General features: G+C 40.4%; 1 protein-coding gene across 1 annotated transcript; it reads left to right on the top strand.

The window, feature by feature from the left end:
• The first annotated feature begins 2,458 nt into the window (after positions 1-2,458).
• MED7 (mediator complex subunit 7) lies at positions 2,459-9,324 on the top strand. The gene is made up of 2 exons (XM_004326118.4): positions 2,459-2,558; positions 8,362-9,324. Exon 2 carries the CDS (start codon positions 8,379-8,381, stop codon positions 9,078-9,080), a length of 702 nt encoding a protein of 233 aa, XP_004326166.1. The 5' UTR covers positions 2,459-2,558; positions 8,362-8,378; the 3' UTR covers positions 9,081-9,324.
• The last annotated feature ends 12,830 nt before the right edge of the window (positions 9,325-22,154 follow it).

The raw sequence follows: 22,154 nt of genomic DNA, 5'->3' as shown, positions 1-22,154 counted from the left end.
CTATATGTATACATGTATCACATTTTTTTTGGATTTCCTTCCCATTTATGTCACCACAGAGCATTGAGTAGAGTTCCCTGTGCTGTAGGTTCTCATTAGTTATCTATTTTACACATAGTAGTGTGTATATGTCGATCCCAATCTCCCAATTCATCCCACCCCACCTTTCCCTCCATGGTGTCCATACTTTTGTTCTCTACGTCTGTGTCTCTACTTCTGCTTTGCGAATAGGTTCATCTGTACCATTTTTCTAGATTCCACATATATGCGTTATTATACGATATTTGTTCTTCTCTTTCTGACTTACTTCACTCTCTATGACAGTCTCTAGGTCCATCCACGTCTCTACAAATTACCCTGAGTAATATTGCATTCTATATATGTACCACATCTTCTTTATCCATTCATCTGTCAGTGGACATTTAGGTTGCTTCCATGTCCTGGCTATTGTAAATAGTGCTGCAATGAACATTGGGGTGCATGTGTGTTTTTGAATTATGGTTTTCTCAGGGTATATGCCCAGGAGTGGGATTGCTGGGTCATATGGTGATTCTATTTTTAGTTTTTTAAGGAACCTCCATAGTGTTCTCCGTAGTGGCTTTATCAATTTGCCTTCCCACCAACAGTGTAAGAGGGTTCCCTTTTCTCCACACCCTCTCCAGCATATTCTGTTTGTAGATTTTTTTGATGATGGCCATTCTGACCAGTGTGAGGTTATACCGCACTGTAGTTTTGATTTGCATTTCTCTAATAATTAGTGATGTTGAGCATCTTTTCAAGTGCTTCTTGGCCATCTGTATGTCTTCTTTGGAGAAATGTCTATTTAGGTCTCCCACCCCTTTTTTGACTGGGTTGTTCAGATCTGTCTTATATTTTAAGACAGTGTGGTAAATAGGCTAAGGAAGGACAAAAGTGGAAGCAAGGAAACTAGCCTATTTCATAAATCCAGGGGAGATTATGGTGGCATGGACTAGGACTGAGGCAGTGGAGATGGTGAAAATTAATTATATTTAGGACTTTTACTTATTCCCAAATAGAAGTAATACAAAAGGCCGGTATGGTAGTTTTGAATGGAGTACGTACGAGAGAAAGAAGAGTAAAGGTGAACCTTTAGATTTGAGCCTTTGCAATTGAATAAAGATGTGGGATAAGAGGGTCTGAATGCAAAGGAGAGGGTGTTTCCAGGGCCTGGATAGCATCTGGGTATTATCACCTGGATGACATCCCACTAAGAACTGATAACTGAGTCCTGGGGCAATTCAAAAGATCAAATGTGCCAAATGCTGCTGAGAGTAGAATAAGATGAGTACTAAGAATGCCCACTGGAGGTCACAGTGTATGTCACATTGGTCTCAGTGAAGGGAGAAAAGCCTGATTGGGGTATGCTCAAGAGTGAACAGATTTCTTCAACAAATAAACTGATGGTGGGGGGTGGGGATTGAGGTGGAGGAAGGAAACTATAGATTAAAGGATAATTAAATGATACATCATCCAGTTACAAAGGGGTAGACGTTATCGGATCCTCAGATAATTGGTATACAAATACTGACTTGATTTTGATGATATTAAATACTTATTAATTTATTTTAAAATGAGACAATGGTTCTCTGGTTCCACAAACAAACAAAACGAGTCCTTACTTTTTAGAAATGCTTGATGAACTGAAATAATGTCTATCGGTAGATAATTGTTGAAGTTGGGCGATGAATACACTATTCTCTCTACTTTCCTGTATGTTTGGGAAGTCTCCGTAATTAGTTTAAAAAAAATCAAATAATCTTAAAGAGTTAAAGTTGAGAACGTTTATCAGAATAACAACCTTATTTTTGTAAGCGCAACATGCTCTTGGAAGATTCCCATAAATTTAGAAATGTGTAACATTTCTTACGAAAATAACCTCCAAAAGAATTAAGTGTACTTTTTTTTTTTACACTTGTAATTTGTTGCCTGGAAATAGAATCTGAATTCGTAAATGAAAATAAAAGTGAATAGATGGTAAAAAAAAAATGCAAAGTAAGAATATATTATTGATTCTCAATCATGTTCACAAGTATTTCCAGCTTACAAAATACTTAAACAGCGTATAGAGTCCAACCTCATATTTTTTAATGTTATTTTTGACAGTGGGGCTACAGTCGATATCATTTCTAAAAATATCTGCTTACTGTATTGTCTAACGTTTACGTAAGACGTATGGATGCCTCAATTTTAAGCGTTGAAAAAAAAAAAGAAAAAGAAAGGAACGAGCTACCAGCTGCTGCTTTTATTGATACAAAGTACAGAAATCCTCCGCGGCTGCAAAAGCCGCAGCCGCAGCCAAATTGCCAGAAGGCGGCAGGCTGCTCGGGGTCGGTGAGGGGGTGGGGGTTGGGGAGGGCGGCGTGCGCAGGCGCAATAGCAAGCCATCGGTCAGAGGCGGGCCTAGAGCCTCGGTTAAAGGACAGCTATTTCAGCCAATCAAGGGACAGCGTCAGAGGCTTCTTCCTGGAAGAGGAGGTTGGAAGTTGGGTCTCGGCGGTGGTGGAGAAGGCAGCTACCAGTGTAAACCCGGGGCTGAGGTGAGTGGGCGGCGACGGTTTGGTGCCCGTTCAGTGTGCATTTCTTCTTCCGGACCCCGCGACTTCCTCCGGGCGGGCTGGGAATGGGGGAGGCCTGGTGCAGCGTACGCTCGCCCGCTTTCCTTTCCCGCGCCGCTCGGGGAGCGCGGCCTCCCCGCGCTCGCTGAGCCCCGGGGTGAACCGCTCGGCGGAAGGTGCCTTCCTTGCGGCGGGCTCTGGGCTTCCTTCGAGTGGGGAGGCCGAGCCCGGCCAGAGGTTGGCAGACCTCAGTTCTAGTCTCTCGCGGCTGGTTTGCTAAAGTGGGTGGCCTCGGCGAGTCCTTTGGCCTCTCCAGCCTTACGGGATAACCAGCCTTGCTCTTCCTCCTCAGGGAGCAGTCCTGAAATCAGAAGAATTAATGGGAGGCGGGGAAGGAGGTAGATGCCAAGCCTAATCATTAGATCATCTGGAGAGGTTTTAAAAACAACATACCAGCGGCCCCATTTACAGTAGACAAAACGAGTCAAAAGTCTGGGGATGGGACCCTAGAATACCTTTCTTTTTTTGGTGAAATACCGCAGAACGGAACAAACACTAGAAGATGGATCTTGAGTCTGATAACCGGCTATGATGCCTGGCGCTTGTTTTACTAAAAACCTCCATCGCCTTTGACAAGTTTAGTCTAGAGAAGTGATAGGGAGATAAGCAGGATTTCTGTAATACGTCAGTTTCCTTTTGTACTGTTAGATGCTTCATAGTTTACTGATTTAAGGGAACTTGTACTGTGTACAAGAACCAAGGTTAAGAATTCCTGCAGTGCCATTTACTAGCCTTCTGATCTGGTTGCAGACACTTCCCCTTGGTGAGACAGACTTGGGATCCTCATCTCTAAAATGAAATTGAAAATACTACTTAACTCATAGAATTGGTTTGAAGATTAAGAGAGGATGTGAAACAATGGTACCTGTCACTTACTTGCCCTTTGGGGATTGGCAGCTAAAGTAGAGGATTACACATGGTGCTGGGAGGCACAAAACTGGGCTTCCAATCTAAAAAGGCTTGAGTGGGGTGAAACCTGGGCTGTCTGAAATTTATTTTGAAGTACCAGATCATTGCTAATTCTCTGATTTTGGTAATTATGTGGTCATAAGAGAACATTCTTATTTGGGGGATACCCACTGAAGTATTTGCGGGTGCGGAGATGAGAGACCAATAAGGCAAATGAGGGAAAATGTTAACATTTGGAGAGTCTGAGTGAAGAATATGGAATATTCTTTATACTATTCATACAGCTTTTCTATAAGTCTGAATTGATGTTTTTGGAAGTTTTAAAAAGTTGATTATAACTATTTGCAACTCGTGTGTTGTAAATGAATGAAATGGTACACAGTATTTATAACCCTCCATCCCATGCACTTTCACCTCTTTTTTCTTAATGGCTGTGTTGTGTGTATATATAGACACTTTATCCAGCCCTCATATTGATGAAATTATGGGCTGTTTCCAGCTTTTCCTGCTCTTTTCAAACAATGTTGCGTTAAACATCCTTAAACACACTTTTGAGTACTTGTACCAATATTTTTGTAGGATAAATTTCTAGAAATAGAATTGTTGGGTCACACAACATTGTTGATCAACTATACTCCAGTATAAAATAAAAATTGAAAAAAAAGAATTGTTGGGTCAAAGAATATCAGCATTAAAAATTTTGATACTGTCAGGTCAAATTCCAAATAAACATATTCGTTTCCTTTCCTGTCAGTTGTGTCTGAGGATTCCCCATATTCTCTTGGCGGTACTGGCCTGCCACCTGAGAGTGTTATGTGGTGGCTGTCATGGTGGCTTCTGTGAGAGCTGCGGGGAATGGATGCTCTCCACCGCAGTAGGCTTCCCTGCAGGGCCAGAGGAGCTAAGAGCCTGCTTCTAAAATTGGGATGGCCACTCTGAAGAAACTGAGAGGAAGGAGAGTGTGACCTGTGCTGGAATCCAGGGCTTGCCACATAGAAGGTGTTCTAACATTTGTCAGATGATGGAGTATGTGAAATCTTGATAGTCTGTTAGATGAAAAGAATCCTTTTTAAAATTTGCTTTTAACAGTGTGTTTGTCTGAATATTTTCCTGCCTTTATTCAGCATTTGCATTTTTCTCATCATCTTTTGCCTATTTTTCTATTATTTTTTTTAAAATATATAGGTTTAAAAAAAAACTCTTTCAGTGGATCTTTATTGAGGATTTAGCACCTTCTAGGCATTGTTTAAGGTGCTGGAGGTAGAGTTGTGAGTAAGACAGGCAACTGCTGAAGTCATAGTGCTTTTCTTGTGGGGATGGAATCAGAAAATATGTTTTAAAAAAATCAAAATTAAATTTCTAATATTTGCCCTTGTTAGCTTGCAGGCATTCTTCTCCCAGAAAAATGGGATTGTCTTTTAATTTTGCTTATGATATATTTTCCTATATGGAATTTTTAGATTTATCTTTGGTAGTCAGATCTGTTGGTCTTTTGTAGTAACCTTAAAACATGTAGTTAGCTATTTGTCTGTTTTCCTTTATAGATTGTAAGCAACGCAAGGATGGAGGCCATGTTTATCCTTGAAAGATAGTATGATGTAGTGTTTGAGATCTTTAGGCTCTGGCTCCTTCCTTTACTCTGTGACTTTACGCAAGTGGATCAACTTTTGTGAGCCACGGTGATGGTGATCTCATCTCTGAAATGGAAAGAGCACCTTTCTTTTCTCAGATTTCTCGCAACCATGAGAAAAGTATTTAGCATAGTGTCTGGCACATACTATGTACTCAAGTGTTGTCTGTCATTATAATCATCATTGCCGTATATTAGACAAAGAGTAAATATTTGAAAGAGTAAATAAACATTTAAAGATGTTTATACCTACTTCCAAATTCCCATTGATTTGAAGCCTTCTTGAAATGAATGGAGCTACCAACAAATACTAGAAGACAATATGCTAGGATGTAAGGGGGAAGGAATGTGGTATGAGAATTAGGCTGGCTATTATATAGAAGAACTGTAGTGAAATCAAAAAGATCCCTGGGAAGCCATTGTATTCCAGGTAAGAGGGAATGGTGTCTTGATCAGAACTGATGAACTTGAGATAGTGAGATAGCGAAGTTTTGGGACTTGATAAATTTGGCAGTGATGGTGAGGAGAGGAGATTGGTAAAAAAGGAGAATTAAGATAACCGTTAGGTTTCTGGCTTGAAATACTAGGTGGATAATGGGGACATTTTACTGAAACAGGAAAGAGTAGAAGCTATGAGAGGAACAGGTTTAGGGTATGTGTATTTATGGTAGATGGACTCAAAAGAACTTTCTTTTTTTCTTTTTTTTTTTTTTAAGTTTGAATGCCCTGTGAGACATCCAGGAGCAGCCCAGACGCAGTCTGGACTGGAGATAAAAAGTCAAGAGTCAAGAAAAGAAAGACAAATACTATATCACTTATATGTGGAATCTAAAAATAATACAAACGAATCTATGTACAAAACAGACTCACAGACAGAAAACAAACTTATGGTTGCCAAAGGGGAGAGGGAGAGAGAGAGGGGCAAATTAGGAGTATGGGATTAACGGACAAACTACTATACATAAAATAGGTAAGCAACAAGGATTTACTGTATAGCACAGGGAATTACATTCAATGTCTTGTAATAACCTATAATGGAATATAATCTGAAAAAAATAACTGAATCACTTTTCTGTACACCTGAAACACAATATTGTAAATCAAGTATACTTAAATTAAAAAAAAAGTCAAGAGTCATAAATATAGACCAGGGTTTCTCCACTTTGGCACAATCTGTTGACATTTCGGGCTGGATAATTCTTTGTTGCTGTGCATTGTATGTTTATAGCATCCCCAGCCTTTACTCATTAGAAGCCAGTAGCACCCCCTCCCTGGTTGTGGCAACTAAAGGTGTCTCCAGACCTTGCATATATCTTCTGGTTGGCAAAATGACACCTGGTTGAGAACCACGGATAGAAATGGTATTAAAAGCTATGGAATTGACTGAGAGCATCCCAGGGAGAACATAAAACAGAGGCCTAAAACTAGTGGCCAGCAGACCACAAAGATTGTTGGAGATAAATATTTTTTGACCTCACAGTATTTGACAATTTCTGCAATTAATTGCCAGTATTTTTAAAAATTGAGAAATTTCACATAAAAATCTGGATTTTTTTTGCCCTTGAAAAGTCAAGACAACGGAACAATGAATCTTCATTCGCACATGAATGCTAGTGGCTGGAGGCTTTGAGGTCTGGCTTGGAGATGCTCAGTTCTCCTTCGCTCTTTATGTTGCTTGCCTTTTCCCTTTGGGTTTTGAGTTTGTGAGTCTCTGAGGCATGCCAGCATTAAAATTTGTCTAGAAGAAGGAGGGGCAGTAAAGGAGACTGAGAGGCAGCGGCCAGTGTGGTAGGAGGAAGACGTAAATGTAGCATCACAGAAGCTGAGAGAGAAGAGGAGTGTGTTGAAAAGGAAGAAAATGCTGCTGAGAGATTAAGATCAGCTTAGAAAAATGTCCATTGGATTTGGTCACGTGGTGGTTGTTGATGGCCGTGATGAGCAGTTTCTGTGGAGGTAGGAGGTTGACGCCAGATCGGATAGTGACAAAAATGAATATGCAGAAGGCTAGTGAAGCAGTGAAGTGTGGGTTGATAGAGTAACTCATCACGTCCGTGGCCACTGACAGACTGATTCTCAGCAGCAGCCAGTTCACTGCTGTGGGTTGGTGGAAACTCAGGGCTGTCCCACAGCTGCCCTTATTACCTCACAAATTCCAAGTATAAAACTGCCTCCAGGGTATTACTTGCTATCTCTCATGTTGGATGGTGTTATGTTATATCTTGAAAATCTGGTAAGATCCATCTAAGTGAGCACTCGGGATATTCTCATTTTATGATATACCTAAGCTTCAAATGGAGTAGATGGAGGTTATTGTGGCTATTGAAGGTATAGTTGAATTTGAAATTTCTGTAGTAGATGTAGAAAAGTTAATGAGTCTATAAAAATTTGTAGAGTATATTGTAGGAAAAAAGGGAATGGATGATGTGAGTTTGTCTGGAATATAGTAATTTTAATTTTGTCAGAGTGTTCCTTAGTTATAAGTGTTTGCTGTTGGAGATCAATCTATAATATAAAACGAGTGATTGTAACGTGAGATGGGAAGACAGCATGTGTAGTTTGGCTGTAGGGAGGGTAGAGAAGTGAGGCATAACTGGTGAGGGGTGTGGAATCCAGATGATTTAATTTATAGATGAAAATACAGTTGATCCTTGAACAACTGGGAGGTTAGGGGCGCCCACCCTCTGTGCAGTTGAAAATCTGAGTATAACTTAGAGTTGACCTTTCGTATCTGCAGTTCCTTCATATTTGCGGTTCTGCATCTGAGGGTTCAACCAACCATGGATCTTGTAGTACTCTAGTATTTACTATTGAAAAAAATCCACATGCAAGTGGACCCGTGCAAGTTCAAACCTGTGTTGCTCAGGGGTCAAGTGTATACTACAGTATATTTTTTGTGCCAATGAAAGTATTAAGTAGAGCAGGAAAAATACGATGATTGAGTATATATTGCTAATTAGAAAAGGATGCAGCCTTTCCCTGTTGTAAATGTTAGTTTTAGAGACCAGGGAGATCATTTTGTCCTGGGTGCCAAACTGCCAGGGGAGAAAAAGTAAAATGTTCTGTCATTAGTCGCTGAATGTGACAGGTTTGTTTTGTAGCTCCACTCTCAATCTTTGGTCTATTTCTGTGTGTGTGTGTGTGATTTTTTTTTTTTCTTATTTTTTGTCTGATGGTCCATTTCTGTAGGTTCTTGATCTTCCACAATGGGTGAGCCACAGCAAGTAAGCGCCCTCCCACCCCCTCCGATGCAGTACATCAAGGAGTATACAGATGAAAATATTCAGGAAGGCCTCGCTCCCAAGCCTCCACCTCCAATAAAGGACAGTTATATGATGTTCGGCAACCAGTTCCAGTGTGATGACCTTATCATCCGCCCTTTAGAAAGTCAGGGTATCGAACGGCTTCATCCTATGCAGTTTGATCACAAGAAAGAACTGAGAAAACTCAATATGTCTATCCTTATTAATTTCTTAGACCTCTTAGATATCTTGATAAGGAGCCCTGGGAGTATAAAACGGGAAGAGAAGCTAGAAGATCTTAAGCTGCTTTTTGTACATGTGCATCATCTCATAAATGAATACCGACCCCACCAAGCAAGAGAGACCTTGAGAGTCATGATGGAGGTACAGAAACGTCAACGCCTTGAGACAGCTGAGAGATTTCAGAAGCATCTGGAACGAGTCATTGAGATGATTCAGAATTGCTTGGCTTCTTTGCCTGATGATTTGCCCCATTCGGAAGCAGGGCTGAGAGTAAAAACTGAACCAATGGATGCTGATGATAGCAACAATTGTGCTGGACAGGATGAACAACAAAGAGAAAATTCAGGTCATAGGAGAGATCAGATTATAGAGAAAGATGCTGCTTTGTGTGTCCTAATTGACGAAATGAATGAAAGACCGTGAAGGATGTTTGTTTTTCTTCTTTTTTTTTTCCGTTTCAGTAAATAGCATATATATTAGTTAATTCACTTTTAGAGCACCTCAAAAGAGAGAGCACTAGAAGTCTTGCAAGCAGCTTGACTCTCCAACTTTCTCAATTGTTAGACGTCACAGGCAGTTTATGTCATTTCACTTTATGGCAAGCCTAGGTAAATGAGTACGCCTACATTAAGAGTAATCACCTTAATAAAAGCAGTGTTTGCCTCTATTGTGTGGAACATCCCTGTTTTCGGAGTTGCAGTAAACTTTGAAGATATCCTCAGTAATAGTGGGTTTTCATCCCTGAAAAGTAGATTTGTCATTGCTTTAAGAATGATAGATAATAAAGGATATCAAACTTTATAAATATGAAATTATGAAATCCTTAGATTTATTTCACTTAAAAATTTGGTTAATCTCTAAAAAAGAATAGTGTAACATGTTAAAAGAGAGGAACCCTGGAGAGTTATAAAACAGCAGTTTATTTTTCCTCTGGGCTGCTCCTGCAACAGTCTGTCTCAGCCTCTTGTCCCTATCCTGGATGGGTCCCAGAGCTTTTTTACAGTCACTAAGAAGTCCTTTGATCACTTTTAGTCACATTCATTTTAATAATTAAAATGTCTGTGTAATTACCTATACATTTCCTAAACTCAGACTTGCTTAAGGCTGGAAGCCTGCCCTGGGAAGGGGCTTTGGTGGCAGAGACTGCTGGATGTCCACCGAGATTCTTGCTCGCCTGAGATATGCTGCCCTGCTAGGGACTATGTTCCCCCATTCCTCTTGCATCTCTGTGAGGCCATGTAACTGAGTTCTTACCAGTGGAATGTGGTGTAAAAATCCAGGCCTGCCCCATAAAAATTTCTTATCTGCTGGTTTGATGGTCACACCCAGGAAAACTTTGGAAGCCACTTGAAGATGGCAAAAGTTCAATCATTTTGGGTCCTTGAAAGCCTGAAGACTAGGCCCTCCTTTCATTAACTCCACCCTCTCCCAGTCCCCATCCCCACCCCCACTGATGTGACTTCACCACATGAATAAGAAGTCAACCTGTTTTGAGCACTGAGATTTCATTTCTGCACCTTCTCTTTTCTGTTCTCCAGCCTCTCTTCCGGCAAAATCTTGATGGACGAGTCTGCCTTGTATCTGAGGGTGGCTGCCAGCCTTTCTCTTAATAAAGGCCAGTGGTTCTCAAAGCGTAGTCCTGGACCAGCAGCATTGGTATCACTTGGGGACTGGTTAGAACTGCAAATTCTCAGGTGCACCCCAGACATCTTAAATCGAACTCTAGGGGTGGGGCTCAACAAACTGTGGTTTAAAGAGCCCTCAGGTGATTCCCATGCAGGCTCAAGATTGAGAATCACTGATAATGGTAAGGCCTTTTGCCAGATAAGCTGGCAAAGTCCAGTTTAAAGTGGCCACAGGCCAGTTCTATATGTGAAACATTCATGCATCCTTATCTTTAAAAATCTGGGGAGTGTAGGCTGTTTCCAAGTAGACAGCCCCTCTGTTAGGCACTTAGTTGGCAAGTCTCATTTGTTTTTTCCTGATATGTGTTTGGTATAGAGTTTTGGACTCCAGAGACTTCAGGAGACACAGTCCAGGCTCTCTCGAGCTTAAATTAAAGGGGGAGGGGAACCCCCTCATCTCCCGGTGGCGGGGCAAGGTAGACATTGCTCAACACTTGAGCGACTCCGCAAAGGAATCTCCTTTGTAAAGGAGACCTCAATCTTTTTACAACCTTGAGGAGGGTGCTGGGCTAAGAGGTACAAAACCAATTTTTGGCTGCCTTACAATTCGTTGCATGGAAAAAACTAACTGAATCACATTATCACATCCTTAAGAGAGTCACGACATCATTTGTATATAATGTGTGTTTGTTGGAGAGAAGGATTAAGAGATTAAAACTTCACGTGGAATCTTAAATTCTGATCTTGGGAGGACCCGATCTTGTAGGTCTGTGGGTGGGACCTGGCATAAACTCTAAAGAATTCTGACGTGAACTCCTGGTATTATAATGGGTTGAAGGAGCACTAGTGGTCTGATAGTTGTTACAAATTTCAAAGTTTATATAGAGATTCAGTCTATGAGGATGAAAATACATCTCTGCACACCTGGTCATAATGAATATTCCTGATAGATTGATTCCTCAAAGTGAAATATCTGGAAGAATAACCTGGGCAACTCTTGAGATTACCAATGCCTGGGCCCCAGACCACCAGGATTCTGGTTTCATTGTTCTGGACTGGGGCCCTGGTATTGGTTTTAAGAAATCTGTAGATGGCTCTACTGTGCAGTAGGATAAAGGAGGATTACATTAGTCAGTACTCTCTATTGAACTAGTTTAAGCAAAAGATGAATTTGTTGAAAGGATACTGTGTTACATAAGTTAAACATCCAAACCATGAAGGACTGGGAGGGTCTCTAGGGCACCTGGGACTCAAACCTGATCCAGAACCCTCTGTCTCTCCTTTCTGGCTTTTCTGTTAGCTTCATTCTCTACAAACCAAATTCTTTGATGGTATGGGTGCAGAACATGGCTGCTAACGATTCCCAAGTGTTAGGTCTTTCTATACCACTCTCTGGGAGTTGTCTCTCAAAAACGAAAAAAAAAAAAAAAAAAGGTGAAAGGCTAATTAACCAGTTCAGAGGGAGGAGTTAGGGGTGGCACACCTGATTCCAACTGGGCCATTCAGCTGGGGGCAGATTCTGTAAGATTCTGACAGACCCCAGCATGTCAGTGTGTGTGGGGGAGGAGGTGGCACCCCTCCCTTTAAGTTCATTTATTCCTTGCATTCATTTAGTGGATATTGTGTTCCTCTCTATTCCTTATACTGGTTTAGTTGCTGGGGGTATGAGGAGTGGGAAGGAAAATGGAAGAAAGATAAACAGGAAAACAAATAGGTTAATTTTTGAAGGTATAAGTTCTTGCTTTAACCATTCAGCCATTATAACAGAAGAATCTTGCTTCCAATTATATTCCTATTTCCTGCTCAAAATGCCTTGTCCACATTATCTTCTCTTTTCAAGTTATGTTTCTATGTTCACAGTTGTTAAGGGTGTTGGAAGGCCATTTCAACTGTGCTGTGTTGTATCTGAGAGAAAAGATGTGTCCTGGGTCCTGAGGTCACAGGAAACAGCAAGTGCAAGTGTCTCATGAGACAACTAGAAGTTGGCATGATTTGGGAGGAAAGGCTATTATGGCCGCAGCATAGGGAGGGAGGAGGTTGGAGCTAGAGAAGCAGATGGAGGTCAGGTTACAGGACTTAGAAGGCCAAGGGAAGGAGTTTGTTATATCCTAAATCTGACGGGAAGTGTTGGAGAGAGAGAAATTTCCCCCTCCATCCCTCTCGAGTTCTTGTGGTTGGACTAATAATAAAATTGACGCAAGACAAATTAACAGGAGAAGAGACATTTTAATTCTTATACAGGGAGGTCTCATAGAAATGGGACCTAAGAAGTAGCCAAAGCATATATACTCTTTAGACAAACACTGAATTTCTGAGGAATTGACAGGACAAAGAAACTTAGGTTTTGGGTGCTCAATTAGTGAAGAATCTAAACAATTTGGGCTTGGGGTAGTAAATTAAAGAAGTAACAAGGTTTGTATAGGCTTCTTGGCTGAAATTCCTTCTCTCAGGCAATAAGGGTGTCCTTTTACCTTTACTGCAGGGAGTGCACCTTTCATGGGAGAGGTTTATTTTTTGCTTTGGGGGAAACAGAAAGTGGGGGTCAGAGTGTCCCTCTTGCATTGGCCATTTCTTAGTTCAGTATGCCGTCATAGCATATTTTGGGGCAGCCTGCTAGCACTTTGTTGGCACTGTTCTAATCACTTTATGTACAAAAAGCCATTTTTATCCTCAAAACAACCCATTGAAATCATTATGATTCTTACACCTATGTCACAGATGAGGAAGCAGAGGCTCAGAGAGGTGTCATTTACCCAAGGTCACCAAGCTAGTGAGTGGCAAAGCCTGGATTGAAACATTCTAGTTTCAAAGACTAATCACTCAACCTTCATACTCTGTCACCTCTCTACTGCATCATATAGTTAATAAATCATAGGTAATAAGTAATGGAGTTGAGTGGAATCTGATATTTTGACCCTAAAATCCATACTCTTTTTTTTTTTTTGCGGTACGCGGGCCTCTCACTGTTGTGGCCTCTCCCGTTGCAGAGCACAGGCTCCGGACGTGCAGGCTCAGCGGCCATGGCTCACGGGCCCAGCAGCTCTGCGGTACGTGGGATCTTCCCGGACCGGGGCACAAACCCGTGTCCCCTGCATCGGCAGGTGGACTCTCAACCACTGCGCCACGAGGGAAACCCCTAAAATCCATACTCTTATACACTACATGATACTGGACTGAGGAAGGAGATTTGTAGACAAAGATTATGAGCTCCCTTTGAACATTTTAAAGCATTTTTGTCAGAATTCTGCTACTATCTTAAGGAGATGCTGTGCGTATAGCACTAAACTTCCTAAAACTCCCTCTTAGTAGATATCACCGCCACTTTATGAAAGTGGGGGTCAGTTTTGTGGTTTGCTCAGGTGGTGTTTCTAGATTAGAATCTAGGTCAGGAGTCAACAAACTTTTTCTGTAAAGAGCCAGTTAGTAAATATTTTAGGCATTATAAGAACTCTTTTATATGGTACAAAGGCAGCCATAGAAAATATGTAAACAAATGAGCACGGCTGTGTTCCAGCTTTAGATATGGACATTGAAACCTGAATTTAAATAATTTTCATGTTATGAAATATTATTATTTTGATTTTTTTCCCAATCATTTAAACATGTTAAAATAATTCTTAGCCTGTGGACTGTACCAAAAACAGGCAGCCAAATGAATTCGGCCAGAGGTTCTAATCTAGGTGATTGGCTTCTAAACCCTGGAGTGTTTTCACAAAACCACTTAATAACCACAAAATAAAAATTATAGGTTTGTTCTAGGGCCTAAGTGAGATTATGGCTACAAAGCACTAAGCCTAATTTCTGGTAGTTAGTAAGCTTTCAAAGGTTAACTGGTACCTTCCCTGCTAAGTCTTTTGCATTTGGCATTTAGAATCAAAGATTTAGGAACTGGTTTCAAACTGTAATGTGATGAGTCTAACAGTAAGTGGCAGTCTTACCTCAAGTTTAGAAGCTGCAGCCAGGTGGCAGAGGAGGAGATTAAGGTGGAGAAACTCACAGGTGCTGCTTGTAATACTGAGCTTTTTATTCAACAAGTGAGACTTGCTGCTTGTGTCTGACTGTGGCCTACAAACTCTTTTCTGATGGAGAGAATAGGGTGTAAATTTGTCAAAATAACCAGTACTATGTTGCAAATAAGAGATTTTTGGTTAGAGCTTTTCTCCCAGGACTGCCTGGACAAGACCTGAGGAAGACCTCAGGCACTGTTGGTTAGTTCTGAGTACATGAGGACAGTAAGATGCTTCTCATATCTGCTTAGCACCAAGTCCTGTGAAGCTGCTGGTTCCCTGCCCCTGCTCTAGGTTTGGAGTAAGGGAAGACATTGAAAGGATGGGTGTCAGGTGGGGTGATGTGGCTGGCTAGGAATGCATTGTATCATAACTATAAGGAAAGATGCCTTTGGGGTCTTTATTGATTTTCACAATTATTCAGTCATTCAACAAACCTGAAGATCTATGAATACCATCGTTAAGAGCCATTAAGAATGAGAGTACTGATGTGGAAATACATTCTATATATAACAGAAGTTGCTGGGTATAGGCTGAGTCCACATTTGTGTCTCTCTGTCTCTCCATACCCAAATTGGAAAAATATATTAAAAACTATTTTATGGATGAGGAAATTGAGACTCAAAAATGTAACTTGCTACACACCGAGGACACTTGGGCTAGTAAATGGCTGTTAAAACTCAGATTTAAAAGAAAAGAAACAGAAAAAGAGTAATGCGTGGTAGAATTTGGGCTCCTGTGTTTACTAGTAGTTTCGCCTTGGTTTGACCTATTAACCTCCATGACACTCGATTTGCTTAACTATGATAATTATGGACCCATAGTATAGGGTAGGTACCATTTATGTTGGGAATGAAAGAGAAGGCCCATGCTGATTCTTTCTGAAACTTGTTTGTCCCCAGGCAACATACTCAGAATCATCTGTGCAGAAACATCTGATCTGGAAGGGCCGAGGGGGTATCTGAAAGGCTTAAGTGGTTCATAAGCCTGAGGGGTTCTGACTCACTACTACTTAAAGGGGAGAGTGGTTAAAAAAAAAAAAGAAGCCACAAATAATCAGTAGCAGAAATGAAAAAGGGATATTACTACGGATTTTATAGACAGAAATAATAAAATATTATGAATAACTTTATACCAACAAATTTGAAAATTTAGATAAATTGGACAAATTCTTAAAAAATTACCAAGGTTTAAGAGTAGGAAACTTGAATAGCTTTCTGATGATTAAAAAAAGAAAAAGTTGTCAAAATCTTCTCAGAAAGAAAACTTCAAGTTCAAATAGCTTTGCTGACAAGTTCTACCAAGCACTGTTAGAAAAAAAAAAAAAATCTTATACAGACTCAGGGAATAGAAAAAGAGGGAACATTCCCCAGCTCTTTTTATGGGACTGGGATGGTGAGTGAGTACCCTCACTTGTTCAACAAATGTAACTTGTTCAGCAAGTTACAGTTTTGAGTCTCAATTTCCTCATCCATAAAATAGTTTTTAATATATTTTTCCAATTTGAGTATGGAGAGACAGAGAGACACAAATGTGGACTCAGCCTATACCTTTCCCTTTGGGAGGTACAAAGGACCCAGAGAGTCAAGATACCCTTTTTTTGGCCATGCCACTCAACACATGGTATCCTAGTTTCCCAACCAGGGATCAAACCCATGACCCCTGCAGTAGAAGTGCAGAGTCTTAACCACTGGACCACCAGGGAAGTCCCAAGATACCCTTGATAAAAGAACTAAGGGGAGGATTTGCCCTGCGTGACATCAGCATTTCCTGTAAAGCTGCAATAATTAAAACGATGTATTATACTGACAAGAAAGATAGGAAAATATACTATTGGAACAGACTAGAAAGCCAAAAAATAGATCCATGCCTGTATGATTTTTGAAATATAACAGAGATGGCATTACAAAGTAATGGGAAAATGCTGGAATTTTCAATTGACAAAATATACAAAAATCAATTATGGGAAAATTAAAGGCCAACAGTGAAAGAAAGAACTATAAAGACTTAAAGCTAATGTAGGTGAATATCTTCATAATCTCTGGGTAAGAGAAGTCTTCTTAAATAAAATACAAAAAGTACAACCCACCAAAGAAAAGCGTAGTACATTTTACTACATTTGAATTAAGAAATTGTGTTCAAGAAAACATACCATAAATAAGTGAAAAGCAACGAAGTGGGAGAAAATATGACAGATTAAACCAGCAGAGGACTGGTATCCTGAGTATATAAATTATTCATATACAGCAATAAGAAAAACTGAGAAACCCAACAGAAAAATGGGCAAAAGTCTCAAACATTTGCGCTCCTCCCCTTCCCCAAATCCAAATGGTTCACAAACAAAAGAAAAGGTGCTCATTAACCTTGTTAGCAATGAGGAAAATGCAAAGTAAAGCTGTAGAGAGAGGCCATCATATCCTTTACCAGTTTGGCTAAAAAAAAAAAAGTCTGGCAATACTAAGTGTTAAGGAGGATGTGGAATACGAGAAACTTATACTCTGCTGGTAGATGTCTTGGAAGCAGGCATTATGTAATAAGGCTCAAAATATGTATACCCTCTGACCCAGTAATTGCACTGTCAGAAATATGCTCCAGAGAAACTCCTATATGTGTCCACCTGAATCCATGTATGAGAATGTCCAGGATGGCATTGTTCATGAAAACTGAAACAGAAGAAGAAATGTTCACCTGGAAATAAACAATTTGAGGCATATCCAGTCCCAGGAAAACTATTCAGTAATAAAAACAACCCACAGGGATACAAAGCAGCATGAATGGATCTCACAAATACACTGTTAAGTAAAAGAAACAAAACACAAAAGCTTATAGACAATTTGATTTCACTATATGATGTTCAAAAACAAGCAAAATTATATCTGTAACTTTAGGATGCATTACCTAGATGGTAAAACAATTATTGCAAAATTTAGAATAGTGATTGCCTGTAGGACAGGGGGAAGGCTTTGTGATCAGGAAGGGACATGTGGTCTTGGAGTGGGGGTCAGAGGGACTTGAGGAGATAGGCCATGTTTTATTTTTTGTTTTGGGTCCTGGTTACTTGAGTGTTTGCTTTCCAAGTATTGGTAAACTATAAATTTAAGTATGCAATGTTCTGTACATCTGTGCCATTTTCCGTTAAACAGTAGTTTAACCTTAAAACCATATTGTGACATCATCGTACACTCATATAGGAAAAAATTAAAAAGTGTGACAGTCCTGATACCGGCAAAGATGTGGGGGGCATCGTAAGAGTTCTTCTTACTGTCAGAATGTAAGCTGGAATAAACACTTTGGAAAACTGCTTATCATTCTCGGGTAAAGCAGATGGCCGTGAGACGAGAGAAATGAGAATGTGCGTCAAGGACAAAGTGGGGAAATAGTAAAATGAAATAAAATAAGAGAGGGACCTCACTGGGATTGATGAGGAGTACGTCCGTCAAACTGAGGATGATTAGCTTCAGTATCTGAACCTAGAGCCAAAAACTAATAAACACAAAGAATCGCCATACAGGAGAACATGCTTGGGATGAGTGACCACTCACAGCTCCCCCACCAGCGTCGCCCTGGAGGAGACAGTGGGACTGCCATTTTCAACGCCGATAGGAGTTCCCACAGTGACTCACACATAGCTCAACAGAATTTTCTTGATGGTTTTCACCCTTTTCAGTTTCGTCACTGGGAGCCTCGATGAGTTATCTAGGGTAAGTTATTTCACACCCCTCCCATGTCCTCCACTCTGAAAGGTTTGATTACGTGAGCAGGAGCAGCACTGAGCTGGCTCTGGCCTTGGTTTGAGTGTGGCCTCAAGCTTAATCTCTCTGGCACTCATCCAGAGTTACTCAATATAAAGACTCTCTAAAGACACGAGAGCTCCTTGGCACCACCCCAGGGTTGTGAAGAGGGCGTCCTTGTAAGTTAAAAAGCACCGTATTAGCTTCCCTGGTGGCGCAGTGGTTGAGAGTCCGCCTGCCGATACGGGGGACACGGGTTCGTGCCACTGTCTACGAAGATCCCACATGCCGCGGAGCGGCTGGGCCCGTGAGCCATGGCCGCTGAGCCTGCGCATCCGGAGCCTGTGCTCCGCAACGGGAGAGGCCACAACAGTGAGAGGCCCGCGTACCGCAAAAAAAAAAAAAGCACCGTATTAGTAAAATGTCGTTTTTGTAAGAAAAAGAACCATCCATATTCGGAGGGGCAAGTTTTCTTTCCCCATCTCCCCACCCCTTCCCTTTCTGGGAGGGGGTCTGTACTGGATATTTGCTTCTTCTGCCCAGCATCCATTTCTCCTTCTAAAATGCACCATACTTTTTCTTTGGGGAAACCACCTTTCTCTCACTTTCAGAGCATGAGATTGGGGATGTGACCCAGGGCTCACCCAATTAGTCCTTTCTGAACCTATGGACACAGATTGTTCAGGAATAAGTCTGTAACCCCGCGTGGGTGTTTGAGGGGATGTGCATCTGTGGGCTTGTGTGGGAGTGGCCAAGAGATGTTCTTGGTGTGCAGATACGTGCTCTGCAGGGACAGGAGAAGGACACTGTGTGGAATCTGCAGAAGGTGCCAACGCCAGGACAGCCAGAAACCAGGTCCCTGCTGTCCTCACTGGGGCCACTGAACCAAGTCTTGCCTGAAGCTAGACTTTTCAATAATGTCAGTCAATAAATCTGTAGTTTAAGCTAGTTTGAGTTGGGTTTTCTGTCATCTGCAACATAAGTAAAGTATAGGGTTTTTGGTGAGAGAAGAAGTCTTTGTTGGCATAAGAACACCAAGATCATGCTGTGAGAGATGGGCAGTAGCAAGGGAGAAATTTATTCATCTTGTAAGTGACCCTGAGAACCTGGAGTTTTCCACAGGGATGAAGTAGCCCTCTCAGTGCTGGGACCCAGTGCAGAGGGCAATGCTGAAAGCAACTTGATGCAAATGAGAGCACTGAGACCACACAAATAAAAGTAAAATAAAAATAAAAAGACTTGGGGTGTGTACAGAAATGTTTTGTACCTTCTCCTGGATCCCACTGAGTTCATGATGTTCACAATCATCCATGAGTAAGACTTTCTTACTAGAGATATACCCACCAGAGGTACTGGCATTAACACATTGTATATATAGAGAGGTTTATAGAAAAATATCTGAAAGGAGACCTGTTTTGGTGATAGTGGGTATTTCATGGTAGTGGGATCTGGCCTTTATTTTATTTATTTATTTTTATTCTTATTTTTTCAGAATTTTCTACAGTGACTATGACTTGTATAATAATAAAAAAAGTTTTCAAGTACTGTACAGGCACACAAGGTTACAAGCACTCTTAACGAAAGTCACATGGCTAGCTGTAATCTGTAGGTCAAGATTGAGCTCAAAGTTGCTTAACTTCTTACCCTTTATATCCAACCCCAGTGTCTACCTTTGCAAAATTTTGGGACTAATGATACATAGAACCTAACTGAGATGCTGTGATTTAAATGAGAGGATTTTTTATTCAAATTAAGTACATATAGGATTCCAGCTTTAGTGGACGTTATTGTCTCCCCCATATCCATTCCACTGTGGCTCCCCCATTGTACAGGGTAGATTCTAATTGAACTGAGTTTTTCCAGGTGATCCCATCTGTATCGCCCATGCTTTCCTGTCTCCTGAGTAAAATTCTCTCACTTCCATTTTATGAATTTTGTCAAGTGGCCCCTTAGTTATCTATAAATGTGTAATTCTAATTACACATAATTCCAGTGTTTCCATTTGGTGTTTGGAGGCTATCTTTAAGGAGTCTAAGATTTTCTCTCCCTTTTCCTGCTGACGAAGGGAGAAAAGCAAAACAATTTCTATAGTAGTATCATATGCAATAGTTTTTTTGTAGTTATCCCTCCACATAATTATAGCCAACACTCAACTGTCCCTTAAGAAAATTTATGATATGACTTTCTAAACAGAATTTAGAAACTAATTAATTACAATACAAAAGACTTCTTTACCAAAAATACATTCAAGGGCTCCTTTTAAAAAGCAAACTTCTGTTGCACATAATTAAAGAATCATAGACCTTGATGGGTCTTTTATGATCATCTTTACAAATAAATTGAGACATGAAGTATTCTTTTCAAGGGAATGATCACTTTGTTATTTTCACCGAGTGTTTTCACCCAATGGGATCTATGTAGCCATAATAAAGAACGAGGACATTCTATATGAGCTGAAATGGAGAGGTGCTCAGAATAGAATGTGAAGTTGAAAAAGAAAGTTGCAAGCTGATCAATCTTAGCATCTCTAGGTGTGGGGCAACCAGACAACTGTGATGGAATAGCACCAGCTGTGTATTCTTGCCAAAAAGTGGAACCTGAATCTAACCAAACCTCTAGAGCTAAGCTTCATTTATAGGAAATACAAAGAAAAGAGGAATACTTTAAATGATGCCACAAGGAAACAGACAAACCCAGAAAATGGAACAGTGCACAGGACAGTTGGTTTGTACAACTAGTCAATGGCAGGGGGAAAGGAGGGAAGACTGTCCTCAATTAAAAGAGACTTAAGTGTCATAACAACCAAATGCAATGTAGGGAGCTGTTTAGGTCTGGACTTAAACCTATAATAAAAGGACAATTTTGAGATAATCAGGGGAATTCGATTATGGACTGAAGAGTCAGGTGCTGCTAAAACATCATTATTAATTATGTCTTGTGTGATAATGATATTATGGTTATATATAGAGTGTCAATTTTTTGAAAACAAGATGCACACTGAAGTCTGTAAGGGTGAAATAACATGACATCTGGGATTTGTTTTAAAATGAAATTCTGATGATTTTAAATTTGTGTATTGGGAGTATGTACTATTCTCTGCTTTTGATATGTCAAAAATTTTTTTTTTTTTTTGCGGTACGCGGGCCTCTCACCGTTGCAGCCTCTCCCGCCGCGGAGCACAGGCTCCGGACGCCCAGGCTCAGCGGCCATGGCTCACGGGCCCAGCCACTCCGCGGCATGCGGGATCCTCCTGAACTGGGGCACGAACCCGTGTCCCCTGCATCGGCAGGCGGACTGTCAACCACTGTGCCACCAGGGAAGCCCAATATGTCAGAAAATTTTTATATAAATTAGTAAATAGAAAATGCAAGGTGCAAAATGTATGTATGGTATGCTCTTTTGCTTAAGAAAGGAAGGAATAAGAATATATATTTTATTTTCTTGTGTTTGCATTGGGAGGATACACAAAAGACATGACAATAGAAACCTGTAGGTTGGGTTGGGGAAATTAGTGGACTTGGAGGGGTGGGAATGAGGCTTCTTAATGTAAGCTTTTTATATTGCTTTAAACTTTAGCCATTTGGATGTATTACCTAAACAGTTTAAAAAAAACAAGAAATAAAAGTTAAATGAACATGACAATGTTCAGAAACAGTCCTTTATACACAGAATAAAAGAAAGGGGTTAGAGTAGATTTCTAGGCTCCTTCATGTCTAGACTTCAATGAATTAATACATTGTTAATGTTTTATAAATTTGGACCCAGTAGCAATTCTAGAGATGAACAGAAAACAGAGTAATAATAATAAAAAAAACAAAAAACAAAAATCAGAACACAAAATCTGATGGCTAAAACTTTTAAGAGTGTTGCTTGAAGTCATGCTGTTAGTAAATCTAACATCTGACCCCGTGTTTAATCAAGTCTGCCTTACACTTGAATACGGGCATTTGTTGGTTGTTTTTAGATATGTGGGCAGACATATTAAGGGCAGATATGAAATTCATGAAACATGGTTTATAATGGAAAAAATCTGGAGCTTAGGGGACTCATGTTCTTATTTGAAATGACCAATCATGTACCTTTGGGCAAATCAATCTTTTCAGGTCTCAGTTTCCCTTATATATACAATGAAGA

This window comes from Tursiops truncatus, chromosome 3 (assembly GCF_011762595.2).
Source record: "Tursiops truncatus isolate mTurTru1 chromosome 3, mTurTru1.mat.Y, whole genome shotgun sequence".
Lineage (NCBI taxonomy): Eukaryota > Metazoa > Chordata > Mammalia > Artiodactyla > Delphinidae > Tursiops > Tursiops truncatus.
This window is presented reverse-complemented; position numbering and strand designations above follow the sequence as displayed.